The 17,591-nt window shown below is 38.3% G+C and overlaps 1 protein-coding gene across 4 annotated transcripts in view; it reads left to right on the top strand.

The window, feature by feature from the left end:
• The first annotated feature begins 2,478 nt into the window (after nt 1–2,478).
• The window catches only part of abhd3 (abhydrolase domain containing 3, phospholipase), a 53,104-nt gene continuing 37,991 nt past the window's right edge, over nt 2,479–17,591 (top strand). For 3 of the 4 annotated variants that reach the window (XM_069921718.1, XM_069921720.1, XM_069921719.1), the window contains exons 1-3: nt 2,479–2,737; nt 8,052–8,215; nt 8,935–9,117. In XM_069921718.1, coding sequence (XP_069777819.1) covers nt 2,615–2,737; nt 8,052–8,215; nt 8,935–9,117 — 470 coding nt within the window. In that variant the 5' untranslated portion in view covers nt 2,479–2,614. The remainder of the gene's footprint in view (nt 2,738–8,051; nt 8,216–8,934; nt 9,118–17,591) is intronic. The other variant, XM_069921717.1, reaches the window with a different exon arrangement.

Genomic DNA, 17,591 nt, shown 5'->3' with positions numbered 1-17,591 from the left:
ATGAAGGTGGTAATATTTCCAGCTTCCACTTGTGTAATTACAAAAATAAAAGCAAAAAGTCTCAATAAAGGGTCTTGACCCAAAGCATAACTGACCAATTCTCTTCATGGATGCTGCCTGACGCTGGGATTCCCTCAACCTCTCTTTGTTCATCCAAAAGCCTTAAAGACTGCTTCCAAATGACTCGCAGCAAGTTACAGGGTTGACAACATTGATCAGTTTCCAGGATAGGAGACTACTCTTATTGCAGAAAATACACAAAATTGCTGGAGAAACTCAGCAGGTCCCACAATCCCCATAGGTGGCAAAGATATATAACCAATGTTTCGGGCTTGAGCTCTTCATCAAGGTACAAGCAAAAAGCAGACAGGCACCAGAATAAATGGGTTGGGGGAGGAAGGAAGAAGGGGAAGTGGGAGGAGCATAGGCCAACAGCCTATGTTGGATAGAAAGGTGGGAGAGAAAAGCTGAGAATTGATTAAGGGAGAGGGTTTGTAAATGCAGAGCTGGAAGAAAAGAGACAGTGATGGGGAGAGACAAGGCGAGGGGAGCTGGAGGAACAGAGGCATAGGAAGAGGGAATGAGAGTGATGGGGGATGGAGGATAACGGAGACTGGAGAAATTGATGTTAATGCCATCTGGTTGCAGTGTGGATTGTGGAGGGTCATGTAGCCTCTCCGATTAGAACCTGATTGGATTATAGATTGTGGAGGGTCATAACCTCTCCAGCTGGAGTACAGTTGGAAGTCACCTCAACTGCTATTCAAGGGTTAGATCTGCCTACCTGTGAGACTGATGCATGATTGGCCGTGGCAACTAACAATATAATTGGTGCTCCATGTACAAATCAATAGTTAGATCAGCCCACAGGTGAGGCTGAGGCATGATTGGTCCTCACAGGACATGTGGATGGGTCTGCATTGAAAAAGCAGCACATGCAGTCTCTCTGTCTATCTCTCTCTCTTTGTGTGCTGCTGCCTTCAAATCATCCCTGAAGTTTAGGCTGCAGGCAGCTCCAGAGGGCCAACTGCAATGGGCCATTTCCAGATCCTGAGCCATGGTCGATGCTGAGCAGGGGCTACACTGGCGACCAGGTTTATGTTTATGTACTCGATTATTTGCCACATGGTATACAGTGCCTGTGGGTGGTGGGTGCTGAAGAAGTTAACCCCTCTTTTCTTGGTATTCCATGCCTGTGGGTGGTGGATGATGAAGAAGTTAAACCCTTATTTTTCACAGTATACTGTGACTGTATGCTGTGTATGTTAGTCTGTTAGTGTATGCCCTTTTTGTGAATTCCCATGTGTTAATAAAGACAATTCTTTGTTCATAACACATGTCCATCCCAGATTCTTTTTGAATGAGTTGAATATATTCTGAACACAGCAAGTGTTTCAGCTATAATAAAGAAGATTGCATGTTGGTTAATTAATATATTATTTTCTTGGGCCTATTAGTCATGGGAATATCAACAACTTGTTGCTGTTGAAACTATGTTTTCATGTTTCTGCCACTCTGTATTTCATTCTTCAATATGTGCACTAGTTACACTAGTAGTTGGTGAGCTTTCTTTAGAGGACTGTCATTCCTACGCCACTTTCCCTCTCCTATTTGCATGGCAATATTTGACTTTTCACTATCCTAATTTTTCTATCTTTGAAACTCCTGACTACTCCATTCATCTCCATCTTCCACCTGCAAAGTATTGCTCTCAAAGTTCTCATGGTAGTTTGGATCAAAACACTTATTTCTTTATTCTTAAAGTTCCTCAAGGTACTGATAGTTCGGAAGTAATTCTAAGGTTTTCACTGAAAGAACTCTATCAAAGACCCCACTTCGTGAATTGACTAATCTCTCAAGAAGAATTTCCAGATCTACTCAAAATGGTGCATTACTAACTTATTCCTCTGGCATTTTAAAGTTCATTTTTCATAACTATCTCCAATTTCTCAGATGCTATCTTTGAAAGTTGAACAAACCCCAGTCACAAGATATTAGGTAACAGGCGCATCGATTTTGCTCCACCATTCTAATCATGAGATCATTCATCCTTCCCACTCAACACCACTCCCCAGCTTTCTCCCTGTAACCCTTGATACCCTGACTAATCAAATACCTGTCAATCTCTGCCTTAAATACACCCAACAATTTCTCTTCCACAGCCGTCCGATGTATCTCTAATGGGTAGAATTTATGATTCCTGTATCATTTTCTTTCTGAGCCACCTTCCAGACAATAATTTAGTAATCTAACAACCAAAGCAATATTAAGTATGGAATAAACTGAAAATTGCCTTGGGGTTGAACCTAGAGTATTTTAACAAGCACATTTTTTAATACACAGGTGAACTTTTAAATGTCAATAACTATCCAGCCAGCAGAGACTCATTACAACACAATCCTTGACCTCTGACCTACAGAGCCCATTCCAGCTTTCTTACATGATGTCATGAATGGGATGAAAAAAATGATTGAGCCATAATTTAAATTGAACCAAATGACGTCAGTATCTCGTGTTGCAATCTCCTGAGCTTCCACTACACGGTGATGATGTTTGGCCTTTCATTTAAAAAGAATTGAACACTCTGTCAGTAACCACTAATCTAGGATGTAACATGAATGAATTGTTCAGACAATTGCTGGTATCCCTGTATATTAATCTAACCAGGGTAAATTGGATTCTTGTTTTTGGAAGCAGTGCTGCCTACTTATGTGTTTATTTACACTTCATATCAAGGGTAAGATTTATTATATCTACTGTATTTAATAGTTTTCATGCAATAGTAAGGTGCCTTATTATGTTAGGTATGTCTGGATAGTGATTTATGTTCAATACGGTGATAACTATTTAATAAAAACAATTATCTATAAATTGCTATGAACTAAACACAATAGTAAATTTCCATCCCTTAGTAAAATATTGGAGTATATAATTACTGTATAGTTTAAACATTTTAACAGTCTTAAAGAATGTTTTCCACTGTTTCCACAGTTTAGTAATTAAATAAACCATACAATAAAAGATTCCATAAGAGCTCTATGTAAAAGCAGCGCCATTACTGAACAATGGGGTAGCATGGTTAGTGTAGCAGTTAGCTCAACACTGTTTACAGTGCCAGCATCCGTGGGTCGAATCTATTGCTTTCTGTAAGGAGTTTGCACATTCTCCCCATGTCTACGTGAGTTTCCTCCCACCCTTCAACCTGATACAATTTATAAAACTATAAGAGGCTTAAAAAAAACATAGAAACTCAGAGTCAGTGTAGCAATGTCAAAAACTAGTGTGCACAGCTTTAAGGTGGGGGGGGGTGAGGATTAAATGGGGCAAGTTTTATACATGGAGATTGATAGGTTCCTGGGAAACACTGTTGAGGAAGTGGTGTAAGTAGATAAGGAAGAAAAGTTTAAGAGGCATTTAGACGTGTGAACAGACAGGCATGGAGGATGATGCAGGGAGACTCACAGTATAACTTGGCATCATTGTCAGGACAAACCCTTGTGGGTTGAAGCGCTTGGCCTGCGCTGTGCGGTTCTGTGTTCTAACACCAATTTTTGTGAGTGGCTAGAATCAGCCTGAGATCATTGCATTACTGAAAGTCAACATACTACTTTTTTTTAAAGGGTGATGACTTCAACAGGGTGGTGCAAGTCATTCCAAGTATGATTAGGATTCAGAAAATGTACAATACAAATTGGGAGTGATATTTTGCCGAACTAAGCTTATCCAAGATGCTTCTAGTTTCTCCTCCCTATAGGTTGTATTGTTTTTTTTTTCTTTTTCAACTATATCAATAACTCTCTCTAAAATATTGCCACTGCTCTCATCATAAAAATCCTAATGTTTGGCTCAGCAATACCACAGATCAAATCAAAGCACATTTTCATCCACTGTTCTAATCTGTGGCTCTTCCCTTATGTTAATGCTGCTGTAGACCATTGAAAGAGGCATGACACAAGAGAAGCAGTCCATTTAATTAATTGATCAGTGGGCCTTATTTTTAATGTAAACCATTTGAGGTTTTCCCTAGAGAGCATGTTCCCATTTATCTTCCTCTTGTCAAGGAGGAGGAATGGTGGAGGGGGACATTGGCAGCAACTGTGATACAGCATTTGCAGAGCATACAATTCTAAAAATGTATTGCAGACTGAGTTAACGCTATATCTGAAAGCACTACTTGCTATTAAGGAATTAAAACCTTCCTCCTGGTATAACAAGAAAGATAATTTTAGAAGAGGATTTAAGATCCTGTCTTCCCTTTTATCCAGGAACATAAATGCAATCTTTTACTTCTGGGTCTTGAAGTCAATGGGTTAACTCTCATTCAATCTCGACATCGGGGGTACGAATGAAAGTGTTGCTTCTTGTCTCTTCTGAGCTCTGTGTGCTTATCCTGCACATTCTTTTATCCATCATCCAGCCTCATGAATTAGCAACGGAACCACATACCATGAACCCATTCTCTCTCAAAGTAAAAATAAGAATCCCTTTTCCCTCAATTACAGTGACTTAAAACTGGTCTCTTCTTCTATGCCTTATCTTCTTTCTTAATAAATTAATGCTGATTATTTGCACCTTGAGTCCTTCATTAACATCTTGAATTTTAAAATGCAAGAGCTAACTTCTTCATGTTGATGAAAAACATTATTGCCCAGTTCTCATAAATTACACAGTGTACAATGTAAACAGTTTGTTTGATAATACAATGAAGCTAAAAGGTAGAGGACCCAATGATTTAATCAATGGCATTACAGCAAGAAGTAATTGAAGGAAAACTTTTAGACTGAATCCTTGTGAATGTTGGTCAAAATGAGAAACACTGGAGCTGGTTTCCATGGTGGGCAGGTTTTAAAGATTTGGTTAAGCAAGGGCATACAAAAGCCATACATTGGCCCAAGTTTTAGGCCTGGGATATTTTTAATCTCATCCTTCATTTGAGTTCATTTGACCACTTCACATTGAACAGGTTGCTAGTAGGTGGGGCTCTATTATTGGTCACCCAGAAACCAATAGGTGTGACATGAGTGAATTTTGTGTGTTTTAAAGATGGGGAAGCAGTTGCCTCCATAGAGCGAAGTGGGAATACCAGGTTAGAGGCATTCCACAAAAAATCCAGTAGGCTCTCCGCGAGCCCACTAGAGAAGCCAAGAGATGGTACCGCACCAAGCTCAGGTTCAAGAGAATATCATAAGTACACAGCAATTACGGCAGAAAGTGCAGGTTATTCCGGTGTACAAAGCCAAACCAAACAGCACAGAATGCAAACAGCATGACACTCCCCAATGAGTTCAACGTGTTCTATGTTCACTTCAAACAGGGAATCAGGAGGCAGGTGATATGCACATCTCCTACAAGGTCACTCTTGAAGTCAGGGCAGCCTTCAGCAGGTGAACCCATGGAAATTGACCAGCTCAGACAGAATCCAGATGTATTCTGAGAGCCTGCCCAGATCATCTGGTGGACTTATTTACAGACATCTTTAATCTCTCCCTACAAAAGGCCACAGTCCTCACTTAGTTCAGGAAGGCCACCATCATAGCAGTACCAAAGAAAAGCACAATTCTAGGTCTAAATGACTATCGATTGGTGGATTTGACATCCAGCATCATGAAGTGCTTTGAGAGGCTGGTCATGGGTCACATAAACTCCAACCTATCAGCCAGCCTTGACCCACTTCAATATGCCTTCTGACCAAACAGATCCACAGCTGATGCCATCTACCTAGCTCTCCTGGAAAACATAGATGCCAGGGAATTTATATTAAACCATTGTTTATAGACCACAGCTCTGCCTTCAATACCAGGGTCATTAGCAAATTAATTCCCAAACTCCAGGATCTAAGCCTCAGTTTCCCCTCTGTAACTGGATCCTTGATCTTTTATCTAACTGACCGCAATCAATGAAGATCTCCTCAATCACATAGAACACCGACACTCATCAAGGATAAGTACTCAGTCTCCAACTTCACTCCCTCTACCCCCGAGTGTATGGCTAAATACCATTCCAACTCCATCTTCAATTTCACCAACATTATGATGGCAAGTCAGGCATCAAATAATGATGTGACAGAATACAGGAGAGATGTCAAGATAACAATCTCCAGGAGATCTAGGGAGATGGCATCTACTGTGGACTTGTTTGGCCAGTAGGCAAATTGAAGGAGATAATTATTGCATACAGAAGAGGAGGCATAGTCCATACCACTGTCCATATAAATGGATGTGCAGTCTGAAGATAGAGTACAATGTTGGTAAATATGAGGTTATCAACTCTGGAAGGAAAAGTAAAATATCAGATTATTATTTAAATGGCAAGTGATTGCAGCATGTTGCTGAGCAGAACGACTTGGGAGTGCATGTGTATGAACGCAAAAGGTTGCTTTTCAGGTGCAGCAGGCTATCAAGGCAAATAGAATGTTGGCCTTCATTGCTGGAGGGATTGAATTTAGGAGCAGGGAGGTAATGCAGCAACTGCACAAGAAACTGGTGAGGCTGCATCTGGAGTTCTGGATTCCTTCCTTGAAGAAGGACATACTGACTTTGGAAAAGTTGTAGGCTGGTTCCAGAGATGAGGGGCTTAGCCTATAAGGAGAGATTGAGTCGTCTGGGACTGTACTCACTGGAATTTAGAAGAATGAGAGGGGATCGGAAAGAAACATATACAATTATGAAAAGCAAGGATAAGATAGAGGTGTGTTTAAATAAAATGGTGCCACTCAGGATGAAGATCTGGTTGATGCTGCTTGTCATTGGTTGCCTGCTGAGTAAGAAGCTCGCTCCCTGCTTAGTAAGAGTGCTTATCTTTATTAGCATATTATTAAGTATATTAGTAAGGAATTATCTGTAAACTTGGGTGGAGGGAGGTTAATTATCTATAATGTTATTGTTTGTCTTTTGCTTATTCTTAATGAAGGTGTATTAGTTAGGCATTGTAAAAGTGAGTCTCAAACAACCAGAAAACTTGTTTATCCAATCAATGTCAATAATCTGCTGTTAAAATTAGGACCAGATATGGTATTAAAAAATTCTACAGACTTAGGACAGTTAGTTGTTGATTGAATTGCTAAAAGGTTTATCTTAATAGCATATATTAATTAACAAGAGAAAGCACCTAAATTAGGGTTATTTAAGTCAAGTGAAAGATATTAATATATCAATAGATCAACAAATTTGGCAAAATTTATGTAAGGAGGTTATGTCCAATACAGTTAATGTAATGATTACTTCATTATAATTTTTTATATCACTTGTGTATTACACCACAGAAATTGAATGGATGGAAATTGAATATATCGGATCAATGTTTTACATTTGGTGAAGATATCAGAACTTTTCTTTGTTCTACATTTAAAAGTTAATCCTTTTTGGACTTCTTTTATTAAGTTTTTGCAACAGGTTACATGTGTTGTCTTTCCATTGAATCCTGAGTTATTTTTGATGGGGAATTTTGAAAATATAACTCCTAATTTATCAGATTTTCAATTGAAATTTGTTAAATTATCTCTGGGGATAGCAAGGAAATGTATTGCTGTCACGAGGAAGATGGCAAATAGAGATTCAAAGTTGTATTCCATTAGAAAAAATTATATATAATTTGAGAGGTAAATATTCTATATTTTTACAGATTTGGAGCCCGTATCCATGAACAATAGGTTTAAATTTATAAATAATTCCTTTGAATCCTCTGGACTAGAAAAGTCTTCCCTTAAAAATAAATAGTTTTCTTGTGAAATGTTTTTGAGATCTTTGAGTGTTTCCTAAAGCAATCCAACTAAATATATAATCGTATTCATTATGTATTTTCGTGAGTTAAATGTTTCTTTTTATTTTGTAGTTAATATTTTTAGTGGGGGGGGGGTAGAAGGGGTTGGGGGGGATTTAGATGGGGTTCTTTTGTAGTTTTTTTTCTTTATATAAATCTACATGTATTTAATCAATAACTTTCACAATGTGATATGTTTTTTTAAATTTGTTATACATCTGATGATCTTAAATAAAATATTTTAAAAAAAGAATCTACTGTCGCATTGTAATTGTGAGTATGATTTATTGCAGAAACCACAGCTTATCACAGGATCAGCAACACTTTCCAGGTTTCTATATAGGTATTGTCCTGTGGTAGCAGAGACTTATTATCCAACCTTTTGGTGCTGGGAAGCAAGAGTCCAGACACTGCTTAGGCCATTCATCGCAGCCAGACCTTGGGTGAAATACAGAAAGTAAGCTTCACTGTTTTACCATTCATTGTACTCTTAGTATCATCCTGCATCGATGATTGTTCATAAACTGACCACATGCTCTCAGAGAGAAAACTATTTAAAATTATTCTTGGCATGTAATTCACGTTTCAATGTGGTCACCTTCTCTTATTGGAATTGAAGCAGCCAAGTATTGAGAGAGAATCAATCTAACCAATACTGAAACACCTACTCCTATAAATCATCCTGACTCACTAACACACTAGAAATTTCTATTCAAACCAAAATATTTAAGTGCAGAAGCCTGATTCAAAGAGTAAGCTTCTGATTTCTCACGTTCAGTGCACAAATCAATGAATGCTTGGTTTTCTAAGTTAGACAGATATTTCTAAAAATTTAGGTTGCATTGCTAAACAACTTCCTAAATGGATCACAAATAGAAATAATTCGTACAACTTGCAATCTTTATTAACTGTAGTTTCAGAAAATTCTGAATCAACACACAAATTCAACCCAGAGCACTGAATAGTTTAGCAGAATGGTTATGATATTCAATTGTTTTTTTAAAATTTGCTTGGAACAGTCATTGTAAAAGGCATGGCTTCTGTACACTATCCAGCAACTAAATATTTGATAAATTATTGTTTTCAATAATTAAAAAAAAGTCAGATTGTGGCTGTAGGAACCTGTGCTTCGGGAGTTCCTACATTTTCACTTTGACATTTATTTCTGCATTGCAGTGAACTCATTCAGACGGCAGATGGTGGGCATGTTTCCTTGGATTGGAATGACAATGAAAATAATGATCTCTATCCTGTTTCTGCCACACGACCTACCATACTTATCTTACCTGGACTAACAGGAACAAGCAAGGAATCATATATGCTGTGCATGGTCAAACAGAGTGAAATACTTGGATACAGGCAAGCATTATCTTTATGGATTTTTCATTTTTTTCATCTCTATTTTATGTATCACTTTTCCAAACTGCTTGGAGAGTGGACAGCCATCTCCCAGAGTTCTGCGATCTTTCTCAATACAGATGTTAATATTGGGAAATTAAAGATATTTTCATCTTGGACACACCAAAGTCTGGTATGGCATAATTGAAAGTAGAGTATGATACCTTTGAACCTTCTCTTTATTTACTCTGTGAAAGTCAGCCCATGCTGTAATAAAAACAAACAACGGAACACAGCAAAACCAATTAACCACACAACGGTTTATTTATTCAACCTTAATAACACTAGCAGGAGTGATGGTATGAAGAAAGAATTCAGTATCTCATTCTCTACACTGAACCCCACTCAAAGACCCTACAAGTTTCACACATCTGACGATTCTTGTTTTTGAATAATATGTTCCCTTGTGGTGTCTGCAGATAGCTGGGAAATGTCAGGGTGTCCTTATTCTTGATGTATTTACATTATTTGTTGTGTTAGTTACTATCTCACTACAAGGACTGCCTAAAGAAATCTCTTGGTGCCTGCCACATTGACCACCGCCAGTGGGCTGATATCGCCTCAAACCGTGCATCTTGACGCCTCACAGTTCGGCGGGCAGCAACCTCCTTTGAAGAAGACCGCAGAGCCCACCTCACTGACAAAAGACAAAGGAGGAAAAACCCAACTCCCAACCCCAACCAACCAATTTTCCCCTGCAACCGCTGCAACCGTGTCTGCCTGTCCCGCATCGGACTTGTCAGCCACAAACGAGCCTGCAGCTGACGTGGACATTTACCCCCTCCATAAATCTTCGTCCGCGAAGCCAAGCCAAAGAAAGAAAGAAAAGAAAGAAAACACAGATTAGAAGGCAATTACATTCCCAACATGCTGAAAGGCAATTCTCACCTAATTCATTAACACTTTGTTAAGCATATTGGTTAATCTTATTCTTTCACATTCCTTTTATCATACCAAAATAACTGATTTCATCATTTTCCTGCCCACTTCCTGTTTGTAACTAATTGTATGTCCTGTAATTGGCAGACCCCAGCAAAACATTTAGCTTTAGTTTCGGGTTTGGTTTATCATGTCTTGCAGCTACACTACGGAAAGAAAACAATCCCTCCAACAAACTCTAGTATTGTACCATAATTTTTAAAAAAATCCTTCTTTTGCTGCTAAAATTAATAAAGGAAGGAAGCAAATAAAACTATTCAATTTATCATTCCCATTTAAATATCTGGTTTAGATCTCCTTCTCCTTTATTAAATTAACCATTGCTATGATGCCCAGAGCAAAATCCAAAACATCTATAAGTACAGAAATTGTCCATTTTCACCACTTAGGAGTCTGATCAGGGCTCCTGCTTGCCCATCCATCCTGGTGCCAACTTTTTTCCACTCCCAATTCTTATCAGAACGTTATCATTAGGCTGGATTTTTGGTCCCTCTATGTTGTCTTCCTTGTTTCTCTGTGCATAAAGTACCTCTGAATTTAAAGTCTCAAGAATTTCAGTTAGTTCTTGCACATAATCACAAAGGGCATGTAGGTCAAGACACGCCTACATTTTTATCTTCTGCCCAAGGTATTCAACTCCAGCTCAGGCTAACATTGTCAATGAACTGTTGTTCTGGAGTTATGTATGAAATAGTTGGACCAATCTAAACTAAAATCCTAAACAGCATAAACCTCCAACTGAAAGCCTCCTTGAATTCAGCAGGAGTTATCAAGGTCACTGGGAGAACATTTAGTTTCTGACAGGAATGAAGAAAATATTATACTTTAGTTTCAACTGTCATTCAAGAAGAACTTTCATTATTTGCTTTGCGACTGTGTTAGTTGAAGGTAACATACTGAAAAGATCTAATTCAGCATTGCTGACGATTTCAAACTACCACATTTCAAAATACCACTTATCAATATATTTATTATTCATTTTGGGGATCTCAGCACCACTGGAAAGAACAGCCCATCCCTAAGTACACTTGAGAATGAGGTGATAATCTGCCATCTTGAATTGCTGCCTTTCTCTGAGTAAAGGAAATCCACTGTGCTAAAAGGGAGGAGTTCTTAAAATTAAATACAACAATAAATTATAATTTTACATTTCGTCAATATTTCTACACACAAAACTCCTGCTCCCATTTCCAGAACCATTCTCCTTATTTCCAACTATTTGAGGTAAATCAATAATAACAAGGCAGGACTTATAGCTGTGCACTCTAGGCAATTCTATAATTATTCCTATGCGTACTTTGTGCCTCTTTCTCAAATTAGGGTGGACCACTTCTTTTATGGTGCCACTCCTACTATTTCCTCCTTACCCAAATGTATCATTGCAAATATATAATTAAGCAGTACAGGTAAAAATGCATCAGGTACCTAAATTTGTACTGCAGGGGTGGTCCATTATTGAGTTTTTGGATCTTTGGTACATCTCCGCTGTTTCCAAAGCTTAATCAAATGAGCAGGGGCATCCCCTGAAGTTTTACTACATCCCCTATATCAGGCCAGACCTTTTTATTTACAAGCAGTTTATTTCTCTCTGAATAAACAGTGAGGGGACCATTTAGAGCAGCAGCTTTTACAGTTGCATCTACGTAAGCATTCCCAAGGGATACTGGGTCCTGGGCCTTTATAAGGGCATTGCATTTTATAATTGCGAGGTGGACAGGCTGAAAGAGAGACATCAGTAGGTTAGCAGCAAAAGTAACGTTTCTAATAGGTGTTCCTGAGGATGTCAAAAACCCCCGATGCTGCCATAGGTTCCAAATTTATGTGCTACACCGAAGGCATAGCGAAAGTCCGTGTAAATCAGTGGTTCTCAACCATTTTCTTTCCACTCGTGCCACCTTAAGCAATCCCTATGCCATCGGTGCTCTGTGATTAGTAAGGGATTGCTTAAGGTGGGATGTGAGTGGGAAGGGAAGGTTAAGAATCACTGCTCTAGGCCCAATTCTAACTGAAATATTTTGCTTGAGAAAAATTGTCATTGGCCCATTTGGAGTTATGAAACAGTGCACATATCGAGTCCATTAGGTACAATTAAAACAGTGGTTTTCAAACTTTTTTTTCCACCCACATACCACCTTAAGCAATCTCTTACTAATCACAGAGCACCGATGGCATAGGGATTGCTTAAGGTGGTATGTGAGTGGAAAGAAAAAGTCAAGTTGGCTTATGAATGGGACAAATCTACTGGAAACTTTTTGAAGATTAACCAACAGAATAAATACAGAAGAATCATTGGATGTTGTGCATTTGGACTCTCAACAAGGCTTTATGCAAGAAATTAGTATGCAAAAATTAAACCTTAAAGGATTGTGGGCAAGGTGCTGATTTGGATAGAGAACTGGTTAACTGACACGAAGTAAAGTCCAGACAAGTCTTTTGCAAAGTGGCAGTCATTGACTAAGAACAATAGAACACAATAAATAAGAGCCTGTCAAGCCTGCTCTGTCATTCAATGAGATCATGGTTGATCTGCTAATAGGCTAATCTCCAACCACCTGCCTTTTCCTCATATCCCTTAATTCCCTTACTATGTAAAAATCTATCCAACCTGGTCTTAAAAATATTTATTGAGGCAGCCTCCACTGCTTCAAGAGTCAGTGAATGACTCTTTTGTGTCGGTCTTCACAGAGGAGAACCAAAGATGGCTATGGATGTTATGGGAGGTGAGCACCTGGATATAATAGGAGTAATGGGGTAGTACTCAGAAAACTTGAAGGTCTAAAGAAAGACAAGTCCCCTGTTCCTGATGGAACACCACCCTCTGGGAAAAGCAGTTCTCCTTCATCTCCATGTTAGATCTACTCCCCTAAATCTTGAGATAATGTGTCCTAGTTTTATTCTCCCCAGTGTTTACCAATGGAAATAACTTACCTACCTTTATCTTATCTATGCCTTTCATAATTTTATGTTTCTATGAAGATCCCCTCTCATTCTTCTAAATTCCAGTGAGTACAGTCCCAGATGACTCAATCTCTTTTTATAGGCTAAGTCCCTCATCTCTGGAATTAACCTAGTGAACCTCCTCTCCACTGCATCCAAAGCTGGTAAGTAAGGAGACCAGAAATGTACGCAGTATTTCATTTGCAGCCTCACCAGTACCTTATATAGTTGCAGCATAATCTCTCTAAGTTCAATCCCTCTAGTAATGAAGGCCAACATTCCATTTGTCTTGATAACCTGCTGCACTTGCAAACCAACATTTTGCAATTCATGCACAAACACTCTCAAGTGCTTCTGCTCAGCAGCCTGCTGCAATCACTTGCCATTTCAATAATAATCTGATTATTTTTCCTTCCAAATTGGATAACTTCACATTTACCAATATTGTACTCTATCTGCCAGACATTTGCCCACTCACTTAACCTATCTATATCTCTCTGCAGACTCTCCATATGCCCTGCACAATTTGCTTTTTCATTCAATTTAGTGTCATCATCAAACATAGATGCACTCTGTCCTTTCTTCCAGATCATTAATGTATATTATAAACATTTGCAACTCAGAACCGACCCCTGCGGCACACCACTCACCACTGTTTGCCAACCAGAAAAACACCCCTATATTCTAACTCTCTGCTTTCTATTGGTTAACCAATCCTCTATCCATGCTAATTCATCACCCCCAACTCTACGCACTTATGTACAAACCTTTTATGTGACAGCACATTGAATGCCTTCTGAAAATCCAGGTAAACAATGTCTATCTGCTCCCCTCTATCTATGGCACTCATTGTATCCTCAAAGTTTGTCAAACAGGACCTGGTTTTGCTGAATCCATGCTGCATCTGCCTGATGGACCCCTTTCACTCCAGATGCCTCGCTATTTCTTCTTAAATTATAGCTTCAAGGATTTTCCAAACAACAGATATTAAACTAACTGACCTATAGTTCCCTGCCTTTTGCCTACATCCTATTTTGAATAGTGGCATGACATTTACAGACTTCCAATCCACTGGTACCTGCTAGAGTCCAGAAAAATGTTAGTACATTATTACCAAAGTCTCGACTATAACTTCTGCCATTTTTGTTCAGTAGCCTCAGATGTATTCTATACCATCAGGAACAGGGGACTTGTCTTTCTTTAGACCTTCTAGTTTTCTGAGTGCTACCCCTTTACCCCTATTATATCCAGATGCTCACCTCCCATAACATCCATAACCATCTTTGGTTTGGTAGACGAGTTCTCTACTGTGAAGACTGACACAAAAGAGTAATTCAAAGCCTCAGCCATTTTCTCATTACCCAATATCAATAATCCCTTCTCAGCATGCAAGGGACCAACCTTCATTTTAACTTTTGTTTTGCACTTTATAAAATTATAAAAACTTTTACTGTCCATTTTTAAATTTTGTGCTAATCTTTTTTCATCTACCTTCCCTCTCTTTATTGCTCACTTTTTGGATCTTTGTTGCTTTTTAAAGTTTTCCCAATCTACTAGCTTCCCACTGCTATTGGCAACTTTGTTTTATGCCTTCCTTTATTTCCTTAGTTGTCCAAGGCTGGCTGTCTCCACCCTTACTGTCCTGGCCTTTAACTGGAATATACTTTTGTTGAGCACTGTGAAAAATCTCTGAAGGACTTCCACTGTTCATCAACTGTCCCTCCATATAGCCTATGTTCCCAGTCTACCCTGGCCAACTCCTCCCTCATACCCTTGTTTAGACATGATGCACTTGTTTTACACCAAATTATGATACCTTCCATACTCTGATCCCTCCATACTTAATTATACTGTGATCATTCTTTTCAAGAGGATCTGCAATTTAAAGGCTTATCTATAAGAAAGATTAACTACATCTTATTTACTGTTAGAAGATGATGAAATAGAAACAATAATATCAAATCCAAATATAAAAAGTTTATATCAGTTATGTATTTATTAGTTTTGCGGGGAGTAAAGAAGAAAGATTTTTATAAATCTAAACAAAGGTGAGAAAGGGACCTGGGTATAGATATAAATGACAGAAGTTGGATACAAATATGTTATGATAGTATGAAAAATACAATTTCATACATCAGTTATATATTACGTTCAAAACCTTAAAAGATTAAAGCCAGATATTTCGAATAAGCGTTTTCGATGTAAACAGGACACAGACACCTTTTTACACTCTATATGGACATGCCCCAAATTGAATTCTTTTTAGACTAATTTAATAGATTTTCCTCAACAGGTAATAGGTGTTAAACTCCCTAGAAACCCTATGTGGTTTCTTTTGGGGGATATATCAAGAATTGGTCCAGATTTAAAATTGGATTGGTTTAAAAAAAAATTTTTAAAGGTCACATTGGCAGTTGCCAGGAAAGGTATAGCTGTTTCATGGAAATTGGATATGAATTTGATATTAGATAGATGGCATGGTGAAATGTGAAGTACTGAGTACTTTGGAAAAGATTACATATTATTTAAAGTACAAATATAACAATTTAAAAAAAAGTTTGGTTCCCATTCATGCAAAAGATTTGTGTTATAAGTTTATAAGCAATTACTTTATGTCAATTGGTAGAAATTTGGTGTGAACTTTGTCACTCCCTGCCCTCACCTTAATGTATCTCATTTTATTTTATTAGATAATGCAAGTGATTTTTTAAATATTATTTAGATTTGATTAAGTGTTATGTATTACACAGTAGTGTTTTATTTTACTATATACTTTATATTTAAAAGCTATAATGATAGTTGTGTTTGAATAATTAGGTCATAATTTATCCATAAGGTAATATCCAATATTGTTTTAAAATTATTCTGTTTTATTTTTCTTTCTTTGTTCTTTTTTTCTTGCTTTCTTTTGGGGTTTTTCTGTGTGGGAGGGAGCAGGTGGGGGGAGAAAATAATTTTTAAAAAGCATGTATTGATTTTTATATATAGAATTTTTGACTCTATGCACTTCTGTTACAGGTGCCAATAAAATAAAATTAAAAAAAAAAGAGGATCCCTAATTACAAGATTGGTGATTTTACTCGTCACATTGAACAGGACCAGATCCAAGATAGAATGTTCCCTTGTTAGTTCAGTTACATGCTGTTCAAGAGAGCCATCCCGTATGCAGTCTATGAAGTCCCCCTCAAGGTTGCCCCAACCAACCTAATTCACCCAATCTATGTGGATGATAAAGTCCCCTACAATACCTGCTGTCCTATCCTTACATGCCTTTAATATTTCTTGGATTATTGCCAGTGTCATTGTAATGTTATTGTGTTATTATTGGGTGGCCAATAGACAACTCCCACCAGTGACATCTCTTTCCCTTTGCTATTCCTAATCTCTACACAAACGGATTCAAAATTTTACCTCTGAGATCTCAAGTCATCTCTCACTATTGCCCTGATCTCAACCCTTATTAATCACAGAGCACCTATGGCATAGGGAATGCTTACAATAGTATATGAGTGGAGCCTGAATTCTTTGAGCAATCAACAGTTGCTCCAGAGGTAGTCATCAGGAACCACAATGGGATCCACCTCTTCCCACATTATATAGTGATAATACATCACCTGATCCTAAATGCTGACTGCCTGGAGCAGAGCATTGTTTACATCTAGCAGGTCCAGGTCCACCCAGTCTCAGGGTACAACTCAGCCAGTAAGCTGTCACTTCCAGGAGTTTTACTCGACCCAAAGGAACAGATGGAGCTCATCAGCTTCCCCATGGTAATTGGCTGGTCCAGACTCTCTCTCTTTTGGTCGTATAAGATATCCATGATAGAGATCAGGAAGTTTTGGGAGGTTTTTCTGCCTGTAGCTTAGTATTGTACAGTTCGGTATAATAGGATCTGCTGATCCTCTGTGTGCCCGTCTGCTAGGATATGACTGAGCCATTCTCTTCTTCAAGGCTGTGGATCACAGAGCTTCCTCTGTGAGGCCTTTGGAATAAGAAGTGTGATCATGCAAGGGGCTGCTCCACTCTGCAGACTCTGGCTCAGAAGATAATCTTGGAGGATTCCAAGGTGGATAGAGGAGCTTATCGGCTCTTGACCTTTCAAAGTTCCTCTCTCATATCTTTCGACTGCAAAAGGATGAGTTGCTGCAGGTCAGTCTGGAGTTGGCTCAGTTCCTTCTGTTTCGCTGTCTGAACATCCTTGTGGATAAAGAACCTTTTGTTGTTTTCCTTGGTCCCTTACCACCATTTCACTGGAGAGTAACAGAAGGGTTTCACAATTCTCCTACCAGCATACTCTTTCTTTAGTTTCTCTATGTTCTCTGTCAGCAACTTCATGAAATTGCTGAGTTTTCCCAGTACTTTTGTGTTTTAACCTCGGCATAAAGATATTTTCTTCCCTAAACTTTTCTCCACTCACTTCAAGTTAACAATTTGATAATTTTGAGGAGAGTGAAGAGATTTTAAATTTCAAAAATGGTTCTAATCCAGACCTGCATTTTAAAATTATTGGATATGTAAATGAAGTGGAAAGGCTTACAAGGTGATGGACCAAGACCAGG

Source organism: Narcine bancroftii, chromosome 2, assembly GCF_036971445.1.
Source record: "Narcine bancroftii isolate sNarBan1 chromosome 2, sNarBan1.hap1, whole genome shotgun sequence".
NCBI lineage: Eukaryota > Metazoa > Chordata > Chondrichthyes > Torpediniformes > Narcinidae > Narcine > Narcine bancroftii.
Note: the sequence above shows the minus strand (reverse complement) of the source record. Positions and strands in the feature narration are given on the sequence as shown.